General features: G+C 32.6%; 1 protein-coding gene across 1 annotated transcript in view; it reads right to left on the bottom strand.

Moving 5' to 3' along the window:
- Positions 1 to 387: 387 nt before the first annotated feature.
- Positions 388 to 22,283, bottom strand: part of LOC106717086 (glutamate receptor 1) — a 108,188-nt gene continuing 86,292 nt past the window's right edge. The window contains exons 5-18 of the mRNA XM_014510795.2: positions 11,861 to 12,114; positions 11,160 to 11,291; positions 10,060 to 10,260; positions 6,020 to 6,127; positions 5,382 to 5,601; positions 4,515 to 4,609; positions 3,517 to 3,681; positions 3,207 to 3,341; positions 2,395 to 2,483; positions 2,088 to 2,238; positions 1,633 to 1,853; positions 1,378 to 1,480; positions 920 to 1,186; positions 388 to 492 (exon numbers count right to left, since the gene is read on the bottom strand). Coding sequence (XP_014366281.2) covers positions 424 to 492; positions 920 to 1,186; positions 1,378 to 1,480; positions 1,633 to 1,853; positions 2,088 to 2,238; positions 2,395 to 2,483; positions 3,207 to 3,341; positions 3,517 to 3,681; positions 4,515 to 4,609; positions 5,382 to 5,601; positions 6,020 to 6,127; positions 10,060 to 10,260; positions 11,160 to 11,291; positions 11,861 to 12,114 — 2,210 coding nt within the window. The 3' untranslated portion in view covers positions 388 to 423. The remainder of the gene's footprint in view (positions 493 to 919; positions 1,187 to 1,377; positions 1,481 to 1,632; positions 1,854 to 2,087; positions 2,239 to 2,394; positions 2,484 to 3,206; positions 3,342 to 3,516; positions 3,682 to 4,514; positions 4,610 to 5,381; positions 5,602 to 6,019; positions 6,128 to 10,059; positions 10,261 to 11,159; positions 11,292 to 11,860; positions 12,115 to 22,283) is intronic.

A 22,283-nucleotide genomic window follows, 5' to 3' on the forward strand; every position in this document is an offset into this window, starting at 1 on the left:
AACACGAACTTGAAGTAGGTCGACAAAACCCATCTACGTACATACGGAATATTAGTTTAACAGTTACAGATTGATAATATCGTATTGGCGAATCAATGATACGCAATTATTCTACGTTAAATAATTTGATTATTCCATGTCTATCTATAGAGTATCATAAGGAGTATATCCTTGGCGCCTTCAACAATACAATACGTCAAAAGTTGATATGAAGTTGCCCGTACATCGATATATAGTTAGTACGTATGGCATATTTCACTCACGTTATGACGGAAATGTCTTTGAGATTGTTAGCGCTTGTTAAAGATGTTCGCCAACCGAGATGTATGCTCGTGGAACTTACAGTTGGTAAAGTTCCAGAGAGTCAGACATCTGGCGAGCGTGGGACGCACGACGGACGATGCCCGCGTCCCGGGTTGAAGATCAGACTTGTGTGAAGGAGGCTTGTAAAGCAGTCTCCTCCTGAGCGATCTGGTTGGCCGGGGTGTAATACTGTACAAAGAAAAATTAAACGTCAATCTCGAATCAAATATTGTAAAGTTTTATTATTTTATCAGTTAGTAAACAAACATCAAATAGATTTTTCCTTTCGGATTTTCCCAGATGAGTATCCCTATTTTGTTTGCCAAACTTTACTATAGTATAACATTACACATACCCACATTTTCTGATGTTTGTATAAAACTTATTCTCATCAACTAAGGATAACATTTTCAACCCAGAGAACTTTGTTTAGATCAAAATCAATTCTAAAATTCAATTAAATTTAAAACAATTATTAAAATTACGTAAGAAATTATTTTTTCCACAACAGAAATTAAATTGAGAATGGTAATGATTAATTTAGTACTTTTTAGTACGTAATATGTATTTAATTTTCGCGATATTGTGGTACAACTTAAATACAAAAATAACTTACTCCAGAATACGGTCCGCTATTCCAGTCGAGGCGATCTTGATCGCGCTGCGGGGCAGGACGCTGGGTGGTTTTAATTTCGAGACGGTTTGGCAATCTCGATTTGGCCTTAAATGCTGCACGCAGTGGTATATTAGCTCGTGCCGCTTCAGCACGACCGTAGTGGAAGAATTCAAATAGCGCAACGGCTAATGCCAGTACCAAACCACCCATCAAAATATAAAACAATCCAGCAATTTGGCCCAATGTAAGTTCAAGTCCACGTAAACTCTAAAATGTATATTTTAGTAATGTATTTGTTACATTAATTTAATAAGAATAAACCATATTAAATGATAGATGAAAAAAGTAGTCTAAACAAATGGTACGACATCTAAAAAAATAATATAAAGGGAATCAAGAAAATATGAATGATTTAGGAAAAAAAAATAGATTTGAAGAAAGCTATTGAACTAACAAACCTGATCAGGTACATCACATTCAGTCTTGATGAACCATTTACGAAGAAGCATTTGTAAATCGCCTTCTTTCTTGAGATTTTGTAAAATTATGTTGATTCCATCCCTAAAAAGTACTTAAGTGTTTCATTGGGTGTTATAAAATATCGCCTTTATTGAATTAGTAAAATCGCTTTGCTTCGCATATTAACGCAAATGCATTATATAAATCGCTTAGCAATTCGCAACGCGTAATCTTAAGTAAAACAATGTACAAACCTCAGTTCAGATCCTTTTGGAAAAGCTATGGCGAAGTCTATCACTCCTTGTTTTGTAGTGGTTACGAGCATTTCGCATGGTTTGTCTATATTGTTTCGTTTCAAACCCATAGCTGAACGATCCAGTAAGAAAGCTAACCAACCATGCTCATCGACAACTCCCGTAGTTTCTGTTGTGGGCGGTTCAATTGGTTCGGGTTCTTGCTGTCCGTAAATGATGTCCTTAAATAAAATAAAATCTCATTTTAATTCGAATTTTAAAATGAGCGTTGTCTGTATGTTATTCCTATTATGTTTTATATTTTGCACAACTTAATAACCATTATTAGAATATTTTTTTAAAAACACAAAAACCAATTAAGTTATAAAACATTTTTTAAGCTACGAATTAACTGATGAAATAGATAAAAATTTTAAGACAACTATTAATTATTGTTTATTAGTAATATAGTTTACCTCAGGGCAAGTAGTTATTTTATTGTATAGCTGTGTCGGTTCAGATATACGAGCCAATGTTAAATACGAGGCCAAATTTGCTGTGTACGAACATATCACAACCAAAGTAAAAAACCACCAAACTGCCCCAACTATACGCCCAGAGAGAGACCTGAAATAATATTTTAGTTGAATGTTTTCATCTGATGCTGTTCCATTAGAAAATACACTAATATTATACATGTTCCTTTTTTAGTAAAAGACAAAGGAATAAACGGTAAATAAAGAAATTTGTTTTGAATAATAAAACATAAAATTATTCACAAACCTCGGAGAAATATCACTGCCTTGCTGCATAAATGAACCGATCGAGAACCAAATAGAGTTCCAGAAACTGAATTCATTTATAACTGTTGTCTGGAAACAATAATCATCTTATGAGTTATTTTGAACAATCAATATCGAAAAGAAGAAAATTATTGTTAAGAACGTATTAAGATATTTCACTAGTAAAATAGAGAATATATGTGTGCGAGAGTGGACAAACATTTCTGAGGACTATACTATTAAAAACGCAATGTTTTGTTTTGTATTTCTTATGGTTTTTCGATTGCAGTGTTACTTGCATTAAAATATATTGTAGTAAAACAGAGTTTTGACAAAAGGAATGAAAAAGATAACAACATGCGTTAAAAAAGTGTCACTGCAGTGGACTTCTAGAGTAAGGCCCTTCGTACACAAAACAACGTAAATCTTCTAAACTAATATTGTATAAATTTCGCGAGTATCGCGCTTCGTAACGCAACGTTTAATCATCGACGTGAGTTGTCTATTCGATCAGTACAGTCATAGCGATTAAATATAAACTGTATAGATTTAATGCGCCATGTTGAAAATTGCAGCGACATTTTTGCACCATAATCTTGACAAACTTGTTACGGGCGACTAGTTTTGGTGATTAAAACGTATTACGCGTAAGTTGATTGGCGACTTAAATCGTCGGGTTTTAAGATTTACGAAGCCTTGTTAACGAAAGTTCTAAAGGTCAACATTTCAAAGATGTACTTATTTGGCATAATGTCAAATCATACGTCGTAATAGTATAAATGTTATTTTTAAAATCTCATAATATACGCGTACCTTGGTGGTAGAGACTTCATTGTGTTCATTTGATTGTGAATCTGTAACAGATACGAGGCGCCACTCGGAAGGAGAGAATCTCGACACAATAAATAGTACGACGCTTACAGCGAATATACTGAATAAGATACAAAGCTGGAAATATAACAAATATTAGTAATACAGTCGAGATATTCAATTTTTTTCAGGAGTAAATGGAATAAGGGCATAAAATTCGACCTTTAAATACTAAGGGTTCTATACAAAAAAAGTTAGTTGTCATTACTAATGTATTATAACTTTAGGTTTAGTAGATTTTTGATAATCTTACCCATATCTCTTTTGACAGCGGATGAAGAAAGGAAAATATTGTGTTTGTGTTCTCAAAGTCAGGTCTCTCCGGTTTTGAGTCGAAGGACAAAAATGGTTTGCTGAAGTCAATCACATGCTCCCTTTCTGCGGTAACTATCAGCGGGGCAATCACTAAATCCGCCTCCTAAATAAATACAAATAGAAAATTGTTAAAAAGATTTTTGTTATCATATTTAAGATCTGTTTTTTTTTCTTTTTTAATTTAAAAGAAAAATCTATTTAGCCGTTCTACCTGATTGTAATACAGATGAAGTAAGGAATAAAATAAAACTACGTGATAATTTTTTATGATCGTATCTTCCGAAATATAATACAAGTAGATATTTGCGATAAAGGCTCACAAGATTTATGCCTTTTGAGCTACTACGAAAAGGGAAATCGTTTACGTGGGTTACAGTATGACTTGGTATTTACTATATTTAACACCCTGAATTATTTTTAGTAGGCACCCGTGCGTAGTATATACTAAAACGAAATATTTTACGAGTTTTTTACGATATCTATACGAAAAAGGTTGTCGATAAAGTTTTTGGATCCTGAATCATGTATATAGAATACTATTAGTGTTAGAAACTGCCAAATAAATACTATTTTATCATAATAACAGACATTGATATTTAGGTATCAGAAATCTATACTCGTAGTAAATGATGTATGGTACAACGCAAAACAAGTAAATTACAATATTTGAAAACGGTTAATTTAAAATATGTCATATTATAATATTACGTTCTATTAAAATTACTTTTTATTTATTCAGTAAAATGCTATTTATTTACTAGATTTTCCTAGAAAAAATGTAAAAGTAGGCTAAATTATATTTTATGGATTCTTAAAAGCCTATCTTGTTCTTAGCAACCTTTACTTACAAAAGAATTAGGTTAGTATGTGTATAGAGCGTTTTGTGCTTCATTGAAAACACTCAACGAAATTAGATAAATACGACTGAGCACGTACCTTCCTTAAAAGTTCTCCGACCATTCCGTCCCAGCCGCCAGCAAATTTGGTATTCTCTTTACCGTATTTACCATCTTTAACTGTGCGCAGTTCGTCTGTAAAACATTTGTTATATTAATACATTCATTTTACTTATATAATAAATGCGAGAGTTTGGATATATGGATGGATGGACGTTTGTTATAAGTTATCTCCAGAACGGTTAAACGAATCTTGATGAAGTTTGGCACAGAGAATAGAAAGTAGAAAATAGTCTAGACGAACACATATGCTATTTAATACGTTTTTTTATATCGCAGGGGACGGAATCTAAAACGGAGAGAAAACATTGACACGAACTCTCGAGTTAAATGGCCAATAAATACAAAAAATGTAACATACAAAAAAATAATTTATTTAAACAATATTAAAAGGTAAATAATATTAAACATCATTTTAACAGTGGTAGATCCCGCAGCAACAATATTTGTTGGGTGCACGAATGAGCCGGGTCGACCGGTGCAATATCACGACCACAGAGAAGACAGACGTGAAGTGGAAGCAATTCCGCGTTTCATCTGATGAGTCCCGGAGGCCTAATTTTAGCCCTCTTTCCCTTCCCACCATTGTCCTACTAGGAAAGCATGGGAAGGGGAAGTGGATTTGGCGGAAGAGGGGATGCATAGGAAGGGAAAATATCCTCTTTTTGGGCGTTCCCTTCTCCGTTGATTAAAGGTAGACAACGCATCCTCATTTGCGGATGTCCATGGGCAACGGTCGCCTCGCTATTTCGGCGAATTTGGATGGCCGTTTGCTCATTTACCACCTTTTGATATTAAAAAAATTAACGTATATTTTGTCTTTATTTATTCCAACAGTGTTACTTACAATTAATCTCCAGTTTCTCAAAAACCATGTGAGTTAGATCTACACAAAAGCCTCTGAATGGGTAAGTTACAGTTGGTTCTAGGTCACGAATCACATAGGGAGGTTCTTCAATAGTGGACACGATGTAGGTCTTGTTGCGATTGTATTTACCGACAGCGCTTTTTGCTCCTGGTCTTTTGTTTTTTGTGATCAAGCCTTTGTAGTCGTACCATGTACCGATCTGTTAAGTAATTAAATTTTTTAAAATCCGTTTCAAATGTTTTATATTTGTATTTGTTATTTATTGTAAATGAAATGAAGTGAAAATTATTGATTCTAAAAATGTTAGAGATTATTTCTGATATAGCCAAGATATGTTTCTAGTGAAAAAGCTTAATAATTTTTGGTTATCTATTAATATAAGAATTGGTAAAAAAAAATATTAAAATAAACGATGTTGTATTCGTTTTGTTGCAACACCGGTAGACTTGTTTATTGTTAAAGTTAGTCTTGTAAAACTTTAAAATGAGAAACTGGAATAAAAACTTTTCTATTCGTTGGTGTATAGGTAAAACTCTGAAAATACTACTATAGTGCAAACATAGGCGCTGATATTCAAAGTTTTTATTCATATAATACACATTTAATTTATTTCATACCTTCACCATTTCTCCTGCAACCGTCATTTCCACCACCTGTAGGCTAAAATTGCGTCGAACACCTTTATCATTAAATTTGAGAGGGCCGGTCAATCCTTCTAAGTCCGTCTGAAGCAAACAATATCATATCGTCTCTTCTTCAATGAAATATTTCAAAACATAATGTAAAAATACAGAAGACCACAGAAACAGATTAAAAAAGAATTTTTGTTATCTGCGTCAAGCAGTGGCTATTCAGTCACAAAATAATGCTGAATCGTATAACAGTCTTTAATTATGCTTCGTATACACTTGTCACAAAATAATTATCTCACTGGAGCAATGTTTATTGCTACATAAGGAAATCATTTTATAATATCAATACCACAGCAGTATAAATATCTGAATAGAAAAGTAATTTATAAACAAAGCAGTGATTATAAAATAAAATTGGAAACATATGTCATTATATTCTTTAATATATTTATACAATTGTAAATTTCTAGAACAACACATTCAGTAGTGTGTATTATAAAAATGGTTTGCAACAATCCGCGAAACTGGCGATTAGTAAATACATGACTCATACTAATTAGGCGTCAGGTAGCGAGACCTCATTAATCGCCAGAGGTTTCACCACGGCGCCCGCTCTATATAAAGGAAGGTCTCATATTCAGCACCTGTGTTCACGTCTGCAATTTCGTTTAATTTGAATCCGCTAACGTATACTCACTGGGTGTCGGCTCAAAATTGATTTTAACAGAAGTCTGACTTGAAATTGATTTTGACGTTATATTTGACTCTTTCAATGGTCTTTAGGTCTGTTAATTAAATTTTCAAGTGTTACTAAAGTAGTCCCATATAGTAGATTTCTACTTACACCTTAGTAATAGAAAATCAATTCAAAGGGGGTTATTTTTAGAGGACGCTAAGTGGACCAACACTTCTGATCACTTCTTCTGTTTTTGTCTGATTTAATGTAGATGTCTAAAGGAAAACTCTATGATAAATTTTAATACGGAAACTATTAACTCTTTATTTTATTACGTTTTTAAATCAGTTTTTAACATTTATTCACGTCAGCGCACACTGCCAATAAATCATCAGCTCACTGTACGTTCCCACCGAGGGACTCGGAGCCTACCCTAAGCTAGGTGTGACTAGGCCATAGTGAACTACGCTAGCCCACTACGGGTTGGTTGACACACTGCCAATAATCATACGAAATTATATAGAGCTGGTTAATTCGTTCCTTGTTTGTTTGCCACCAGCGTTTAAAATATAATGGTTATTATACATCGTGACGTAAGCATCATTCTTAACCAATTAACGATATTAATATTTCTTTGTAAGTGCCTGTTGTTTTAGGCCAAGACAATAGTATAATATACCTGGATAAAGTTCTATGCTTAAAACTAAAAGGTGAAAAAAATATTAAATACTTTTTATATTGAGTGAATTTTTCGCATTAGTAAACCCTAAAGGGTTATAATTTGTGTTGAATTGCGCGATGATTTAAAAACATCTAAATAAAAACTTGTAAAATTATCTATGAATTTAACCTTACTAATATTATAAATGCGAATGTTTAGATGGCTGGATTAGAAGGTATCTCCGAAAAGGCTGAACGGGTCTTGATGAAATTTGGCACAGATGCAGAACATAGTCTCGAAGAACTCATAGACTACTTATTAAGTTTTTTTTAATTCCGAGCGGACGGAGTCGCGGGAGACAGCTAGTACCTGTATAAAAGCAATATTATTTCCCGTTTACCTAATGGTAATATTGGAGTATGAAAACCTTGCCCATTGTGTGTGCTTAGTAGGTATTATATAGTCAAATAGAGTATTACCAAAACGCCATATAACATCCATTTTTTACCATGTTTGTACTTTTTTGTTGATAAGATGTGAATCCGTATTGTTGTCTACGCGGCGCAGTGATTACGTAGCAAGTGAGCTACGATTACGGCGGCGTAGCATGTGTCTGCTACATATGCTACGGTACCGTAATAAATGTAGCTCTCGCGCTATTTCATAGTTACACTCATAAAAAATAAGATTTTGCGAGACTACTTTAAAAGTATAATAATAAAATCATTTATATACTTTTTATACATAGAGTATGACAGAGATGAGAGTGACAATAAATAAGATAATGAACAATTACATGTACAAAACTTTTATAAATATTTCATAAAAGAGAATATAAGTAAACAATATAAACTTTCAGGTTCTTATAACTTGAAAACGTCATATTAAATTACCTTGCGTTGAGGTTAAGTTATATCATCATATTTTTGGCCAAGAAATAGGTACTGTATTTTACGCGGCATTTTGGACACCCAATTGCTAAAGTAAATAGAAAGTTTTAATAAAACTATCACCTTTCGTAGTCACGACGGAAGTAAAATGTAGAAACTTGAGCCATCCCTTTGCGATGTTTGCTTTCTCAAAGGGAGAGGACACTTCTCATATATATATATATATAAAATACATTATTCTGCTCGGCTTCTTGGCTTTGCCGACGTCGCCTTACAATATTCACAACAGGTACAATTTTTATTTCATGAATAGATATAATTTTACATAAACTCTTTCGGTATCGATGTAACACGAAGGAAATTTACTTTAAAAATATCTTTGTAGCGTTACAATAATTAACTTTACTTTATTCAAGCAATATAGTAAATCAATTAGATTAAATCAGGATTGATTAAATAAGATTGGTGATGGTTAAGATAGGTTAAGGGGCTACTTTTGGGAAATCAATGGGTTCGGCCTAGGTGGAAGACCTTACGATAAAGGAGAGAAGATGAAAGAAGAGGAGTGAAAAGAATTTGACTTATTCAGAAATCATATTTGTGAAGTATTCATAATAAAATAAGTATAAAAATACTCCTTTAAAAAATTGTGCATTAGGCAACGGTCCTTTTTATATTCTAAGCTATGTAAATATTCAAAATAGAAATTTAAAGTCAGCTTTTGTAGCCAGCAGCATTTTAATGTAAGTTTACAGGCGTTTTCTACAAGATCGCAGTTGTTGGTGGATAAACGAGCGCCAGTTCCTCTAAACGAGTGACCACTGCCTCGAATATATTTTTGTTTGTTTAATTTAATATCTGATGATACGAATGCACTTTGTCACCAAGATGAGAATGTTCAGAATATCTTTATTTCAAACTTTCAGAGATAAATTCCTATAGATTAAAATGTTTTCAAAATGTTTGCGGTTGTGATTCATTAAGCGATCTTACTTAAATTAGATATGCAATTTATATTTAGTTTTCTCGTTTTTTTCACATGACTATTACGACATTATTATGACTTAATTTGAGTTATTACTCAGTTTACGATTTCGTGCAGGAGATTATTTTTGTATGGTATAAAATTAAAATAAATATTAATGTATAAAATATAGTATTTGCTATAACAATTTTATAAGCTATACAATGAAATATATCCTGAAACATATGACATGCTATTAAGTATACTATGCCGTAACTTTAGCCAAAATTCATGTTGTAAATACGGTCGACATTTTGTCACAATCAGTGTGGGCACTCTCTTTGCGTATCGAATACTGAGAATAACGTTCAATCGCCCGCATATTTATTTGAATGATCAACAATCGTTCGCATGTGCTACAGGGAATTTAAGTCACAACAAAGAGTTCACTAGCGCTCAAAATACTGAGATAAGCTTTCGCACCAATTAAACAGACCGTAAAGTAATTTTTTTAACAACAATTATAGCCACCGTATACGGACGCAAGCAGTCGATAGATTCTGCTTTAGTCCGGGTACGGTGACTTCAGTAAAATGGGAGTTTCCCGTTGGGTATATGGGTCTATCGATCAATCGGCCCAAAGGGATTTTTTTTCCAATTGGACCGATTAAATTCATAGAATAAATCGGACCAGTAGGAATGTTTTTTTAAATATATGATCTCGGTCCGGTGGCCGATTAAACGGTAGACCCATCAACCCAACAGGAGACAACCAAAATTATGATTTCATTGATCATTACTGCGAATACGCAAGCTATGTCTTTTATATCTTACCTTTTTTATCAACCTAGCGATCTTGTCTCCGATCTCATAAGTCCCTGTTCCAATCCGGGGAGTGCAATCAAGAGTTTTGTTGGAACTACTGCTGGCACTTCTTCGCGATAGTCCTCTTAAAATATCTGGCCTTTTTCGCAGTAAGCGAAATATAGCATCAATAAGAACTTGGACTCCATCGTACATCAAAGCAGCTTGTGCCTGTACAAATTTACACATAAATCGAAACCGAATAATTAAAGCAAACAACATATTATAGAGCTTTGGGATGCAGTCAGCAAAGATGTTAGAATTAGTATTGGGTTTTTCATTTGTTAGTAAACCGAAAACTTTGTTATTTAAATTATTTCTATTAACATTCTTACATATTATGTTTGTGCATATTTCAAAGTGTTGGTTTACATTTTACTAAATTGTTTGGAATATGATTTTCTATGTCTAATACAATGTAATTTGTGTAAATAAATAGTTAGAAAAATGCTTTATAATTGTTATATTAAATTATACAAATTAAATTAAATTATATATTATATAAACAATGAATAACTATTAAATTGTACTACTAATTTACATTCAACAAGAAACAAAACATTTGGTACAGAATTCCAACCAAACGGTTGCTTTTAAAGAAAACAATATAATAAGTTCGCCGACTGAATGCATAATTACAAATTCATAATCATCGTAGTACGTGCTCCTTCTAGGAATTATGCTCTCGCCCGTGGTTTATATTACTATCACGTAAATTTGTAATGGTGATCTATAAACCTACTTTTTCTTAGCGTTGATTATTACCCTTTACTTCTTTAGCAATTTCAAGTGATTAAGTTATCATCTAATAATATCGTCTTCGACATACACATGTACTAAAATTACTATATTAAACTAACGCAACTAATTAGTATCTGTTTTTGATGGTACTGCTAAAAAAAATTATATTTATTAGAATTAACAATAGTCATTATTTAATTTTAAAAGTAACCATTATTAAATGTTGATTTAATTCTTCATAATAATTTGTAACTTTCTGGTTGATGTTGTTTTCGAGTAGGGATTGATTATTTTATTTAAATTATGTGTAAATTATTAAAAAAAGTTACCGATATAGTGTCTCTTCTCCACATTTCAGAAAAATTTCGAACGAATTTTCGAGAAAAATCTACGATACGAAATCCTGTAACATTTATAGCACCGAATTCGGTGACTTGTTTCTCCCAACGATCATCCATAACCTGAATTAACAAAAATATGCAATTAGTATAATTAAGTACTTCATGAAATTAATTGTATGAAATTTCACAAAAATGTCAAACCAATTTGAGTAAACACCTCCTCGTAAATGGTTGTTTGTACTGTATTTCTGGTAATTAATACTGTGTGTTCAGCAATTTACGATAAATGGACAGAGTAGGCAGTGAAGTTAAAATAACGTACAATGCAAATGGAAACTGATGTATTATTTATGACTCAATTACGAATTTTCACTAATTACGTATTTTTTACTGGAATCTTTGGCTATTTGGCTGTCCATACATGGACTGCTTCAATCAGGCTGTACTGAGTGTTTCAAGCGGTTAGCATTTGGAAATTAGTTATTGACGTTCGCGTTTGTCGATTGTCGATACCGACTGTTTTTTATTGATTTAACCTGATTCGATTGTGATGATTATTATCTCAATTCTTAGCGGGACATATCTGTAATTGGCATGGACTAGGCTATAAATATTTAACGACGCTAATTTAAATAGTAAACGAGACGTTTCACCGCATTCGATAGCTTAAATGGAATTTGGATACTCACCAGGCCACTTAAGAAGTAATGGTAGTTTCTCCGGCCAAGTTGTACGTTACGTACGTGCAAAATCAGTGCTTCTTTTGCTATTCGTGTAGAGGAGTCTAGCACAACGTATTTGTTGGTCCAACGGTCGAGCTTCTCCAGTGCGCCAAGAAATTCAACAACATCTGTGCCATTGGAGACGCGTTTTACATTCGAAATGCGGAACGTAGCATTACCGGGTTGCAGCCTTTCGTACAATTGTTGAAGGCGAAGCAGACCTGAAAAAAATAATTTGGTGAGTATATGTTAATTGTTTATTTGTTATGTTAACTCATTTGGGTACATAATTATAAGTAGCTTGTTAGTCTATTTTGCATTGCACTTTGCTAAATAAAGCATAAGTTAATGTGCTAATTAATTTCAAATTTTAGTGTCGGGTTAAGATTGTTTTACCCAACTATTTTGTCATCGACCTCATAGTTTGAATTTGTGAGCTCTATGAAACACATTGTCGGTCTACTTTGTTCTACAGTTAAGGTCTAGACACTAGACAAATGTACGTTTCAAATAACGTTAAAGCTTTAACATAATGCACTTTAATTATAGTCTATCTGATTCAAACCGATTCCATTACTTTCGTATTGGCTACATACAGCTTGGAAAATCAAGTTCTAATACCTTTAAAATATTTTTGTCAATTTTACTTCAAGTATTAAGCAATCTATTTAAGTAGATTTCACTGAATAAATGTTATTTAAATTATTTAGAAGAATTTTGGATATATTTTTATATTGGATGCAGTAGACGATATTTTAACTGAAGCTATCTTAGACATAAATATCAAATTTCACCCTAAAAGAAGGAGTATTGACTCGTACATTCATACATTTAGGGCTCTTCAGTCAGTTCAGTTTGAGATATCAATAAATCTGACACCTTCAACACCTGATGATACCTAATTATTTAAAAAAAAAAATAGGTTTTTTTTATATCAAAGGTGGCAAACGAGCAAACGGCCACCTGAATTCGCCGAAATAGCGAAGCAACCGCTGCTCATAGACATTCACAATTGCAGAGACATTGCCTATCTTATTTCAACGGAGAAGGGACACAGAAAGAGGATATTTCCCCTTCGTATGCGTCCCCTCTTCCACCAAATCCGCTTCCTCTTCCCATCCTTTCCTTATAAGAAAAGAGTGAGAAGGCAAAGAGTACTAAAATTAAACCTCAGGCACCCACACTCATCAAACGAAACGCGGAATTGCTTCTACTTCACGCCGTCTTCTGTGTAGTCGCGTATTTCACCGGTCGATTCTTCCTGAACAAATATTGTTGTTGCGTGATCTACTACTGTTAAGAGTCCAGCTTTCGGAAACTATCCCAGACGTTTCAGTTCTAATACGATGAAAATCTAAGAAAAAAAGTCATCTCAGGAAGTAAAAAGGTATAATCGTGCTCCCAAATAAGTCTGTATGTTTACCTAATTAAAGGAAGAATAGAAATAAACTCTACCTAAGCTATGTGCTAAAAGCTATTTAGAAACCAGAAGTAGGTGTCAAACATTTTGTCTTAGGTAAATATTCAATGCGTCTTTTTGCAGTGAACAATCACCTTTTCCGTGTAAGCAACAAAGGAAATAACGAGAACTGAAGTAGATACTTCACATGTTCTACCTGTTATATTGCGAACGAAAAACCCTTTCCGCGACTAGAAATTATTTACCCTCCTGTTTGTGTACTATCCTTGTTTGTAGCACACGATGTGAGAGTATTCTTGCTATCGTAAAATAGACTTTGTTGTTGTACACATAAATGAGGTTTTTGTATTTCGTTGTGCATCATGACAATTTAATTTTTTTATGTCATGACATATGTCTTACCGATCGATTTTATGGTAATTAAAATATTATAAAAAAGAAAACGTTAAAAATGAAAATACAAAGGTTGTTTATAAAAGAGTAAATAGGAAGATTAGTATAAAATTATTTAAATTAAGGAATAAGTCTATATTATATTCGTTGGACAGGAGTCAAAGTGAGCTCTCGGAGAGAAAATAAGAAAATGAGACTTATGTGTGACGACGAGTATACAAACAAGGTAATATTCATTTATGCATAATATCGTTAAAATAATTCATAGCATTGTCTGAATATGTTAGCAGTATAACATAAATCACATCATTATAGATCCAATTCCAAAGTAATGAGTATAGCAATACGATCTTGATGAATTAATTAGCTGTGATTAGACAAATTACTTAGATTTATGGCCAGTTTGACTTAATTGCCTTACATTATTGTTTGATCGGTACATAACGGTTTGCACGTAAAACAAAAGATATAGAAATTAAAGTTAATTTGTAATGAATTAAAGTCAACGTAAATACGAATTAAATAACCAACCAAAATTAAGAAACACTTAGGAAGAAGATCCGAAACCGTCGAACATGCATGCGTACATGTCAAAATGTTGAAGAGACCAAAGAGGTGTGTGTGCGTACCAAATGGAAATACGGAATCTCTGTCTACGTCTCTGAAATACGTGGGAGAGTTGTGCTGTTATTTCTTTACACTTCACAAATATCAGGAAACAACAACATAACTCACGCCACTAACCCAAAGGGTAAGCAGAGATGACGTACCTCCATTTAGTGCAGTCCTGACACACTTCTCTTGCTTCTATGAATATTAAAAATCAAATCAAATTGGTCAATTATTTCATAAATTTGTATAAAAATCTGTTTCTGTCTGAATCTAATATACCTAAAGCAAACTTCAATAGAAGTAGAAGTGCCTCATTTATCATGGAGATTCATTATGCAGGCCTCGATCTAGCACTTTTGTCATAATTTCAGTGTAATATCCGCGAAAAGATTGAAGGGGTGACGAAGACGTGTCGGGAAGAGGGTCGACGTGTGGGTAATGAAGACGTTATCGTATTATTTGTCGGGCCGCGGCCATTTCCCTACGGCCCGGGAAAGGCCATTATCACAACGTTGTGTCATTCTCTTCTGAAGTCTAGAAAAATGTTAAGGACTACGTAAAGCAAAAGTTTTCTAGTAATAAATATCTCTTTAATATACTTTAAATTGTTTTAATCTTTATTGTAAAGTAATATCAAATTGCAGTTAAGTTGTTTTAAAATAATTATCGTGTATTTTATAATTATTATTAATTTTTAGTTAGATATTGTATCTTGGATATTGCCCATGTTGCAACAAAGACATATTTCATATTCTCTAACGAGTTAGTGAATTACCGATGGTTCCTGAGACCAAAGTCGCTATATAAAACATATCGTCATCCCTGTTTTTGACAAAACAGAGATGACAATACGTTTTAAACGGGGATTTTGGTCTCAGAAACCCACAGTTATTGTCCTGTGATAGCTTGTAAGAAAAACCTCGTTATATAAAATAACAAATGTACTAAATATAAGATGTATTACATACTGAAACTAATAGAAATATCAGCTAATACGAAGAGTATTGTGCTCCAAAGATGAAAGACTCTTTTGTACGAACGTAATATTACGATTTGAAAAAAAAAGTTTGCTAACATTTTACACTGACTGGTGCTTGATTAAATTTGTTCGAAATTTTAAACCAATTAAATAACCAAAATGAAGTGTACCAAAATACGAGTAGTATGAGGAGATCTTAGTAATTTTAAGTTTGAGGTTAATATTTAGGTTTTTTACCAAGGGCTTGACTTATCAATGTCGCGTCTTGTACGTTAATTTCCTATTTAAACATTTATAAATTACTAGCTGTCGCCCGCGACTCCGTCCGCGCGCAGTTAAAAAATGGGGGGGGGGGTTATGAAAAATAGATGTTGGCCGATTCTCAGACCTGCTGAATATTCTTACAAAATTTCATCAAAATCGGTCAAGCCGTTTCGGAGGAGTATGGCAACGAAAACTGTGACACGAGAATTTTATATATTAGATTTTTTATTTTAAATCCTAAGTGGGATGCGAATTTAATTCTTCGACTGTACATGCATATAGATGTATATGAAAGAGGAAATTATAATTTAGATAAAGTTTATTGTTAAGAAATCCGTTACCATAAGTTCCATGCAGATAGGGCAGGTCTTTTCTCCTTGTTATCCCAACTTTGAGATCGAAACGCAAGCAAAGGTCAGTTGCTTTTTCTAAAGAACATTATCTACAACGATAGTGACGGTGGCGGGTCCAACGGAATTCCGGCGTTGTGGCTCGTTGAACGTGATTCCTCTCCGACATGATTACGCCTTTTCTTATATTGTTCGAGATGAATAGCCTTTCCCGGCCAAGAAGTCAGCTAAATTCGTGACTCAAGGAGAGAAGTTGCCGATTCCTCGGACACTACTCGAGCGCAGTTGAAATTTGATGTGATAGCGCTTAAAAATAACTGTGTCGTTCACAGTTTGTACTTCATTGAGTAAATTTATATCGAAAAGCCCACGTATTTTTCCTTATGTCTGACATCGGAATAGCATAACGAGAAATTTAACAATTGGAAACCTAAAATTAGTTTTAAAAATAATTTATTATTTTACCTACATTTTGTCTACATTTTAACAACTTTTTCTTGTGCTGAAATCTAGTCTAGTCTACTTAAAATTTCAGACGATTAAAAGCACTTTATTTTCATTGCAACGATTGTAAAGTAATATATTGAAAAAGATCTTAGTAAAAATTTTATACTGACATGTAGGAAACGAAATGCAAAGTGTTCGTAGTCATTAGCAAAATGCTTAATTTATTATCTCTGATGTATGCTTAATAGTTTTAAGCTTAAAAGCTCTCTAAGTTTGAATACGCGCTACTTAAATTAGATATTTACGTGTTTTAATTATTAAAATTACGTGAAAGCTTGAGTATTCTATACTGAAACTTAATATTGCCTAATATTGTCGTAAGTTAACGCTTTATCCTTGTTGAAATATTAATTTCATAGTTTTCAGTGAATAATTAATAAATAAGGTGCTGTGGAAAATATTTAATTAATCTTTTCATATAACAGTAAAAAAAAATGTATTTTAATTTGTTAACCTTCATTTAATAGAACGTTTTGAGAAAATTGATAATTTTGATTATTACAAATGGAGCTTCTCTAAGGTTTCACATTTGATCAGAATTTAATAATGTGAAAGCATTTTAACATCAATTCGTGTCGAGTATTTTACGAGAATTTGAAGTGTAATTTTCGATGAAAAGTAATAAAAAAGGGGATACAAAAATTTCAATCACGTTTTGAGTTAGATAGCGTAAAAACCGTTAAATGCGCCGCGAGGCGGATACAATTGGCATCGAATGTAATCCTGTCCTCGCCTCAGGCCAGTGTAAGATAAACCCCCGAACAAGAATAGATTATAAATCACGAAATATCTCAATATCATGCTTTATTTGCTGAATCTATATGCGTTGATTAAAAATACCATTTATTTGCCTAAATCTAAACACCTTAAGCGAAAACATTTATGAATATTCAGGGTAGAGACTCGTGTTATTAAGAGACACGTGGGTATTAAAAGTTCACATATTGAAGCGTAGAAAACAAGAATTCTTGAAAAGTTCTCATTACTAATTCACAACTTTATAACGCCTGACTTTAAGTCGTTAAACACATTTCAAAAAAGTATTATCCATATTCACAGTGCCCCTTATCAAATAATATTTTACAGATAAATGGAGTATTGAATAAAACTAGTATTATTCTCACATTTCCAAACCAACCTTTTTGAATCAATACGCAAAATTGAAAACAAAACGTGAACCGTGCAATCTACAAACAAAAACGAAATAGACAGATTTTTCTAATCGTTTCAATTTATAACGTACTATTTGAATGTTGAATATTGTTGAGCCATTTAAAATGCACTAGGCTTATTGCATAACGATTACAATGTTTTAACAATTCTGAATTTTTATGTGTGTAAAATGAAGAATTAGGTTTTTTTATGTGATAAGAGGTTGTAGTAACTGTGACTTACATAGAAGTTATGTAACAAAGCATCATCGTAAATATGTAATACCATCTTTATCTTACTAACATTATAAATGCGCGTGTATAGATGGATGGATGTTTGTTAGAAGGTATCTCCAAAACAGCTTAACGGATCTCGGTGAAATTTGGCATATATTAATTACATAATCGAGAAGAACATATAGACTACTAATTAACATTTTTTAATACCGCGCGGGTGGAGTCACGGGCGACAGCTAGTAGTTTATGATCAAAAATTTTTCTTTCTAATGCCTTTCTAAACAATTTATAGTTTAATAAAGAGTGAATGAGTACTGCAAAGTAGTTTGAAAGTTTTTAAAACTGCTATCAAGTAAACAATTATCCCTCGTTAAGTAAGGTAACTTAAGTAAGTATAATAAAACTAGAAACATGTATTTAAATGGCTTCAGTTGTCTCAAGTACTAGACGCACAAGATTGTAGATGTCTCCTTTTCTACACAAACATGAAGTTTCACAACATTTGCTAAATTCGCATTGAAAAGTTTTCTTTATCTTTCAAAGTTCACTTCACTAACGACTTAGAATCTAATCCGCTGCAGAGTAAACTTTGAGCTTTATCTAAAAACGTTCGAAAGATCGTTACGGGCTTCGATTTTTACAAATCATTCAGTGCTTTTGGTAAGAGAGCAATCGAATTCCAGCCATTCCAACTTCTTTGCTGACCAGTCTTAGTTTGCTCAGACATACTACGAACAAAGTATTTTTCAGGACGAGCAAAGAGAGCCCTATACTATCCCGCAATGTTTACAGTTTGTCCTACACTTTATTTAGAAACTATCTCTCTTTCAAATTTGTGCTTTGGCAGAGTAATTTAAATTTATTTTGAGATGTCCAGTCATATAAAAATTCCATTATGTTCTATTTTATTACAGTAGAATATTATTGTATGTCTATTTGTTTATTATATATATATCAGAAAATTTTAAAACCAATAAGATTGAAGACATATGTTAATAATTTTTTACAACTTATGACAAGTTTTGCGAACCTCTTTTTTCTAGTGAAGAAGTGAAGTTTTTAACATACGATTCTAAATTTTAAGAGTTATTTTACTACTAGCTATCGCCCACGACACCGTCCGCGCGGAATTTAAAAAATAAATAATAAGTAGCCTATGTGTTCTTCCAGACTATGTTCTACGTCTGTGCCAAATTTCATCAAGATCCAATGAGCTATTCCGAAGATACATTCAAACATCCATCCATCCATCTAAACATTCGCATTTATAAAATTAGAAAGATTATCTAATATGTATTTTTAATAAGAGGAATTATCTGTCGGAAACCAAGAATCCAAAATGTGGGCCTCGCTTTCCCTACCAAAACTATGTGATTGAAATTCGTAAAATTTGGCTTTGCAATAATGTTATCGGATTCATCGATTGTTATTACTACTACTATGCAAACATCGCAATAACGTTGTTATAATTAAATTTTGTTCACAATTACTCAACCGACATTTAATACCATTTATTTCAACTTAATTTAATACGAAATATTTATTGTGTTCTGACATGAGTTTAATGGAATTATATGATCGAGTTTACGTATCTTTGTTATTCATTCAACTAAACTAATTGTGATTTTGATATTGAGAAATTTAGACAGCAATTGTGAATAATGTAAATAATAAGTCATAATATCGATTCAATAAAGGAAAATGAAGTAATTCTTTCGTTATAAGAATATATTAGGATAACAACTTGAACTACGTTAGAGGAATGAAGAAGAAAAATATTTTTTAGCAAAGAAATAAAACAATACGTTACACTTAAGTATGATACTAAGTTTGCGAACGAAAATACACTAAAGTAGCATAAATAAACGATTTTCCACTGAAAGAAACTTCCATGACACAGATAAGGTACGTCGCATAATTCCGTTTTATATCTAACAAACGGAAGCCTTCGCGAGCATATTTTGTGAAAGAGTTGGGAAATCGCATGACTTTTATGATAGAGATTCAACAATATGTTACATTCATAATAAAGAAGCAGTTTTAAATAAGTGATAATATTTTTTGCGGCTACTGAAATATGAGATTTCGCGAGAAAGTTAAAGGGTAGTCTGCCCTTTGGGTTTTACAAGCTTTGGCGGCCATAAATCGTATTATTACTAATCCGTATGTGTTTTGCGTGCAAGCCTTACAAATGGAAATTGAAAGGGGTAAGTTTTTTGAAAGTGTCATTAAATAAACATACGTGAAAACAAATGTCTTTGCCGACAATAATGAAGTCAAAAGTCTACTTCACAGTAAGTAATCACAATGTACTGTATGTGACATTCCATCATACAAATATTATAAACGTGAATGTTTAGATGGATGGATGGATGATTGTTTGAAGACATTTCCAGAACGGCTGCATGGATCTCGTTGAAACTTGGCATAGTTGTAGAACATAGTTTGGAAGAACATATAGAATACTTTTGGAGTTTTATTTAATTCCGAGCATACGGAGCCGCGGGCGACAGCAAGTAAGTTTATATGAAAGAAAAAGTTTTGAAAGTGCATGTTTGATTCTTCAGGTGGCATGAGACTAAGTGCATGTAATTTGATGGTTAGCAATGCGCTTCTTCAGCATGCCATAGATTGAACATTACTTATGTTTAAATTTAGAGGCAAAACGTTATTACGTACAGTTATCGGATGGTTAAGCACGACCAATGTAATAGAGATAGACTTTTGTACAGAATAAATTATCTTTTCAACTATTTTGATAATTGTTATACTAACTTCAATCAAAAACACCATAAATATTGCCAAAACTATACCTTACATTTAGAACATTTTACTTAAGATAATGTTCATCTAAAATAGTGTTTCTTTAATAATTTTAAATTAATACAATCAATGTCAAACTACACGAATATTGTTAACTGTGCATCACATTGAATAAGTTATAAGTATAGTGTATAAGACTGTATAAGTTGTGGGGTTAAGGAAACAAAAGTTGTTTTCAAATATTGAATATTTTCAAACTTCGCAGCGCTTTTACGAGTAACTTTATTCGTAACTTTAGTAGAAAGACTACTTGTCATTTGTAGTGAGAGAAGGCGCTCCGCGCGGCAGCTTTCTCAGTTAAGAAAGTCAGAAAACTGACTGTTAACGTTGATGGGTACTTTAATTCCCGCTACTTTAATAGTAGTACTCATCCCACAGAGATGGGCACAAAGACACGGGTCTCATACGAGTATATTGTAAAAAGACAAAGACCTATGATTACATTTAATGAAGAGGTTTGAAGAAAAGGTATTTTTGTTGCTTCTTCATTAGTCCCGCGTTTATGATTGTAGTGTTCCAACGTCTATCGTCGTACTGTCACTACCGTTTCGTGATTGGTTAATTACCACTTAAATATGTTGCTGTTGGGTGCACTGCTAAATTTTTCCATTGAAGAGTGGTGAAGTTAATACAATATTATTATTATACAACTTTAACATTTTATATCATACTAATATTATAAATGCGAATGTTTAGATGGATGGATGGATGTTTGTGTGAAGGTATCTCCAGAACGACTCAAAGGATCTCGATGAAATTTGCTATACATACCTATATAGAACATACTCTAGAAGAACACAAAGGCTACTAATTACATTTTTTATTCCGCGCGGACGGAGTCGCGGGCGGCAGCTATTAGTTAATAAAAGTAATTCGCGCATTGAACTGTTAAAGAACTATTTAAAAATATTTATAGTAAACAACAATGTATTTGTATATATGTGATATCACAAATGCTTTGTAGAGACTAAGTAATATATTATTATTCATTTCCACGTACCTATGTTTTAAAATCTTTCATCTCAATGTTTTGCTATCTTATATATTGTCTAATAAAAAGACTAGTTTCGAATCTTTTAATCGAATACTGGAAATAAAATATAAGACTTAAAAAAAATCTCGTTATCGCAACATGTATTCGGTTCTAACTACGAGTGCTAATTAAATTGTTAATTACTAATTTAATTACAACTGCGGTGTATGAACAAAACGTGAAACAATCTGCGTTTCTTAATAATACTTTTCATTTACTTCTAAATATAGTAGCAATTTATTTAAAGAAATCGTATTATGAGTTTAAAGTCGAGAAAATCATTAAAAAAATTAACTAACAAATTATTATTAACTACAGAGTCTATTTTGACACAATTTCTTAAAGAAATTGGTTATTTACTTTGAGTATTATGTACTTGTAGAACATGATGTGGATAGATACCACTATACGCAGTTCGCTGCCTCCTGGTAAATTGTTTATAGCAGTTGGTTACACTGCTGACACATGAAAGAAAAGGTAATCGATGTTGTACTGCTAACAATTTCCAGCCAGTCTCATTCATGTGCAATGACTATTTTGATTTGATTTTTTGGACACGTAAAATAAAAGAAAATGGTATTAATCATACTGTTACGATAACTTCGGAGTGAGTTCACACAG

This window comes from Papilio machaon, chromosome Z (assembly GCF_912999745.1).
Source record: "Papilio machaon chromosome Z, ilPapMach1.1, whole genome shotgun sequence".
In the NCBI taxonomy this organism is placed as follows: Eukaryota; Metazoa; Arthropoda; class Insecta; order Lepidoptera; family Papilionidae; genus Papilio; species Papilio machaon.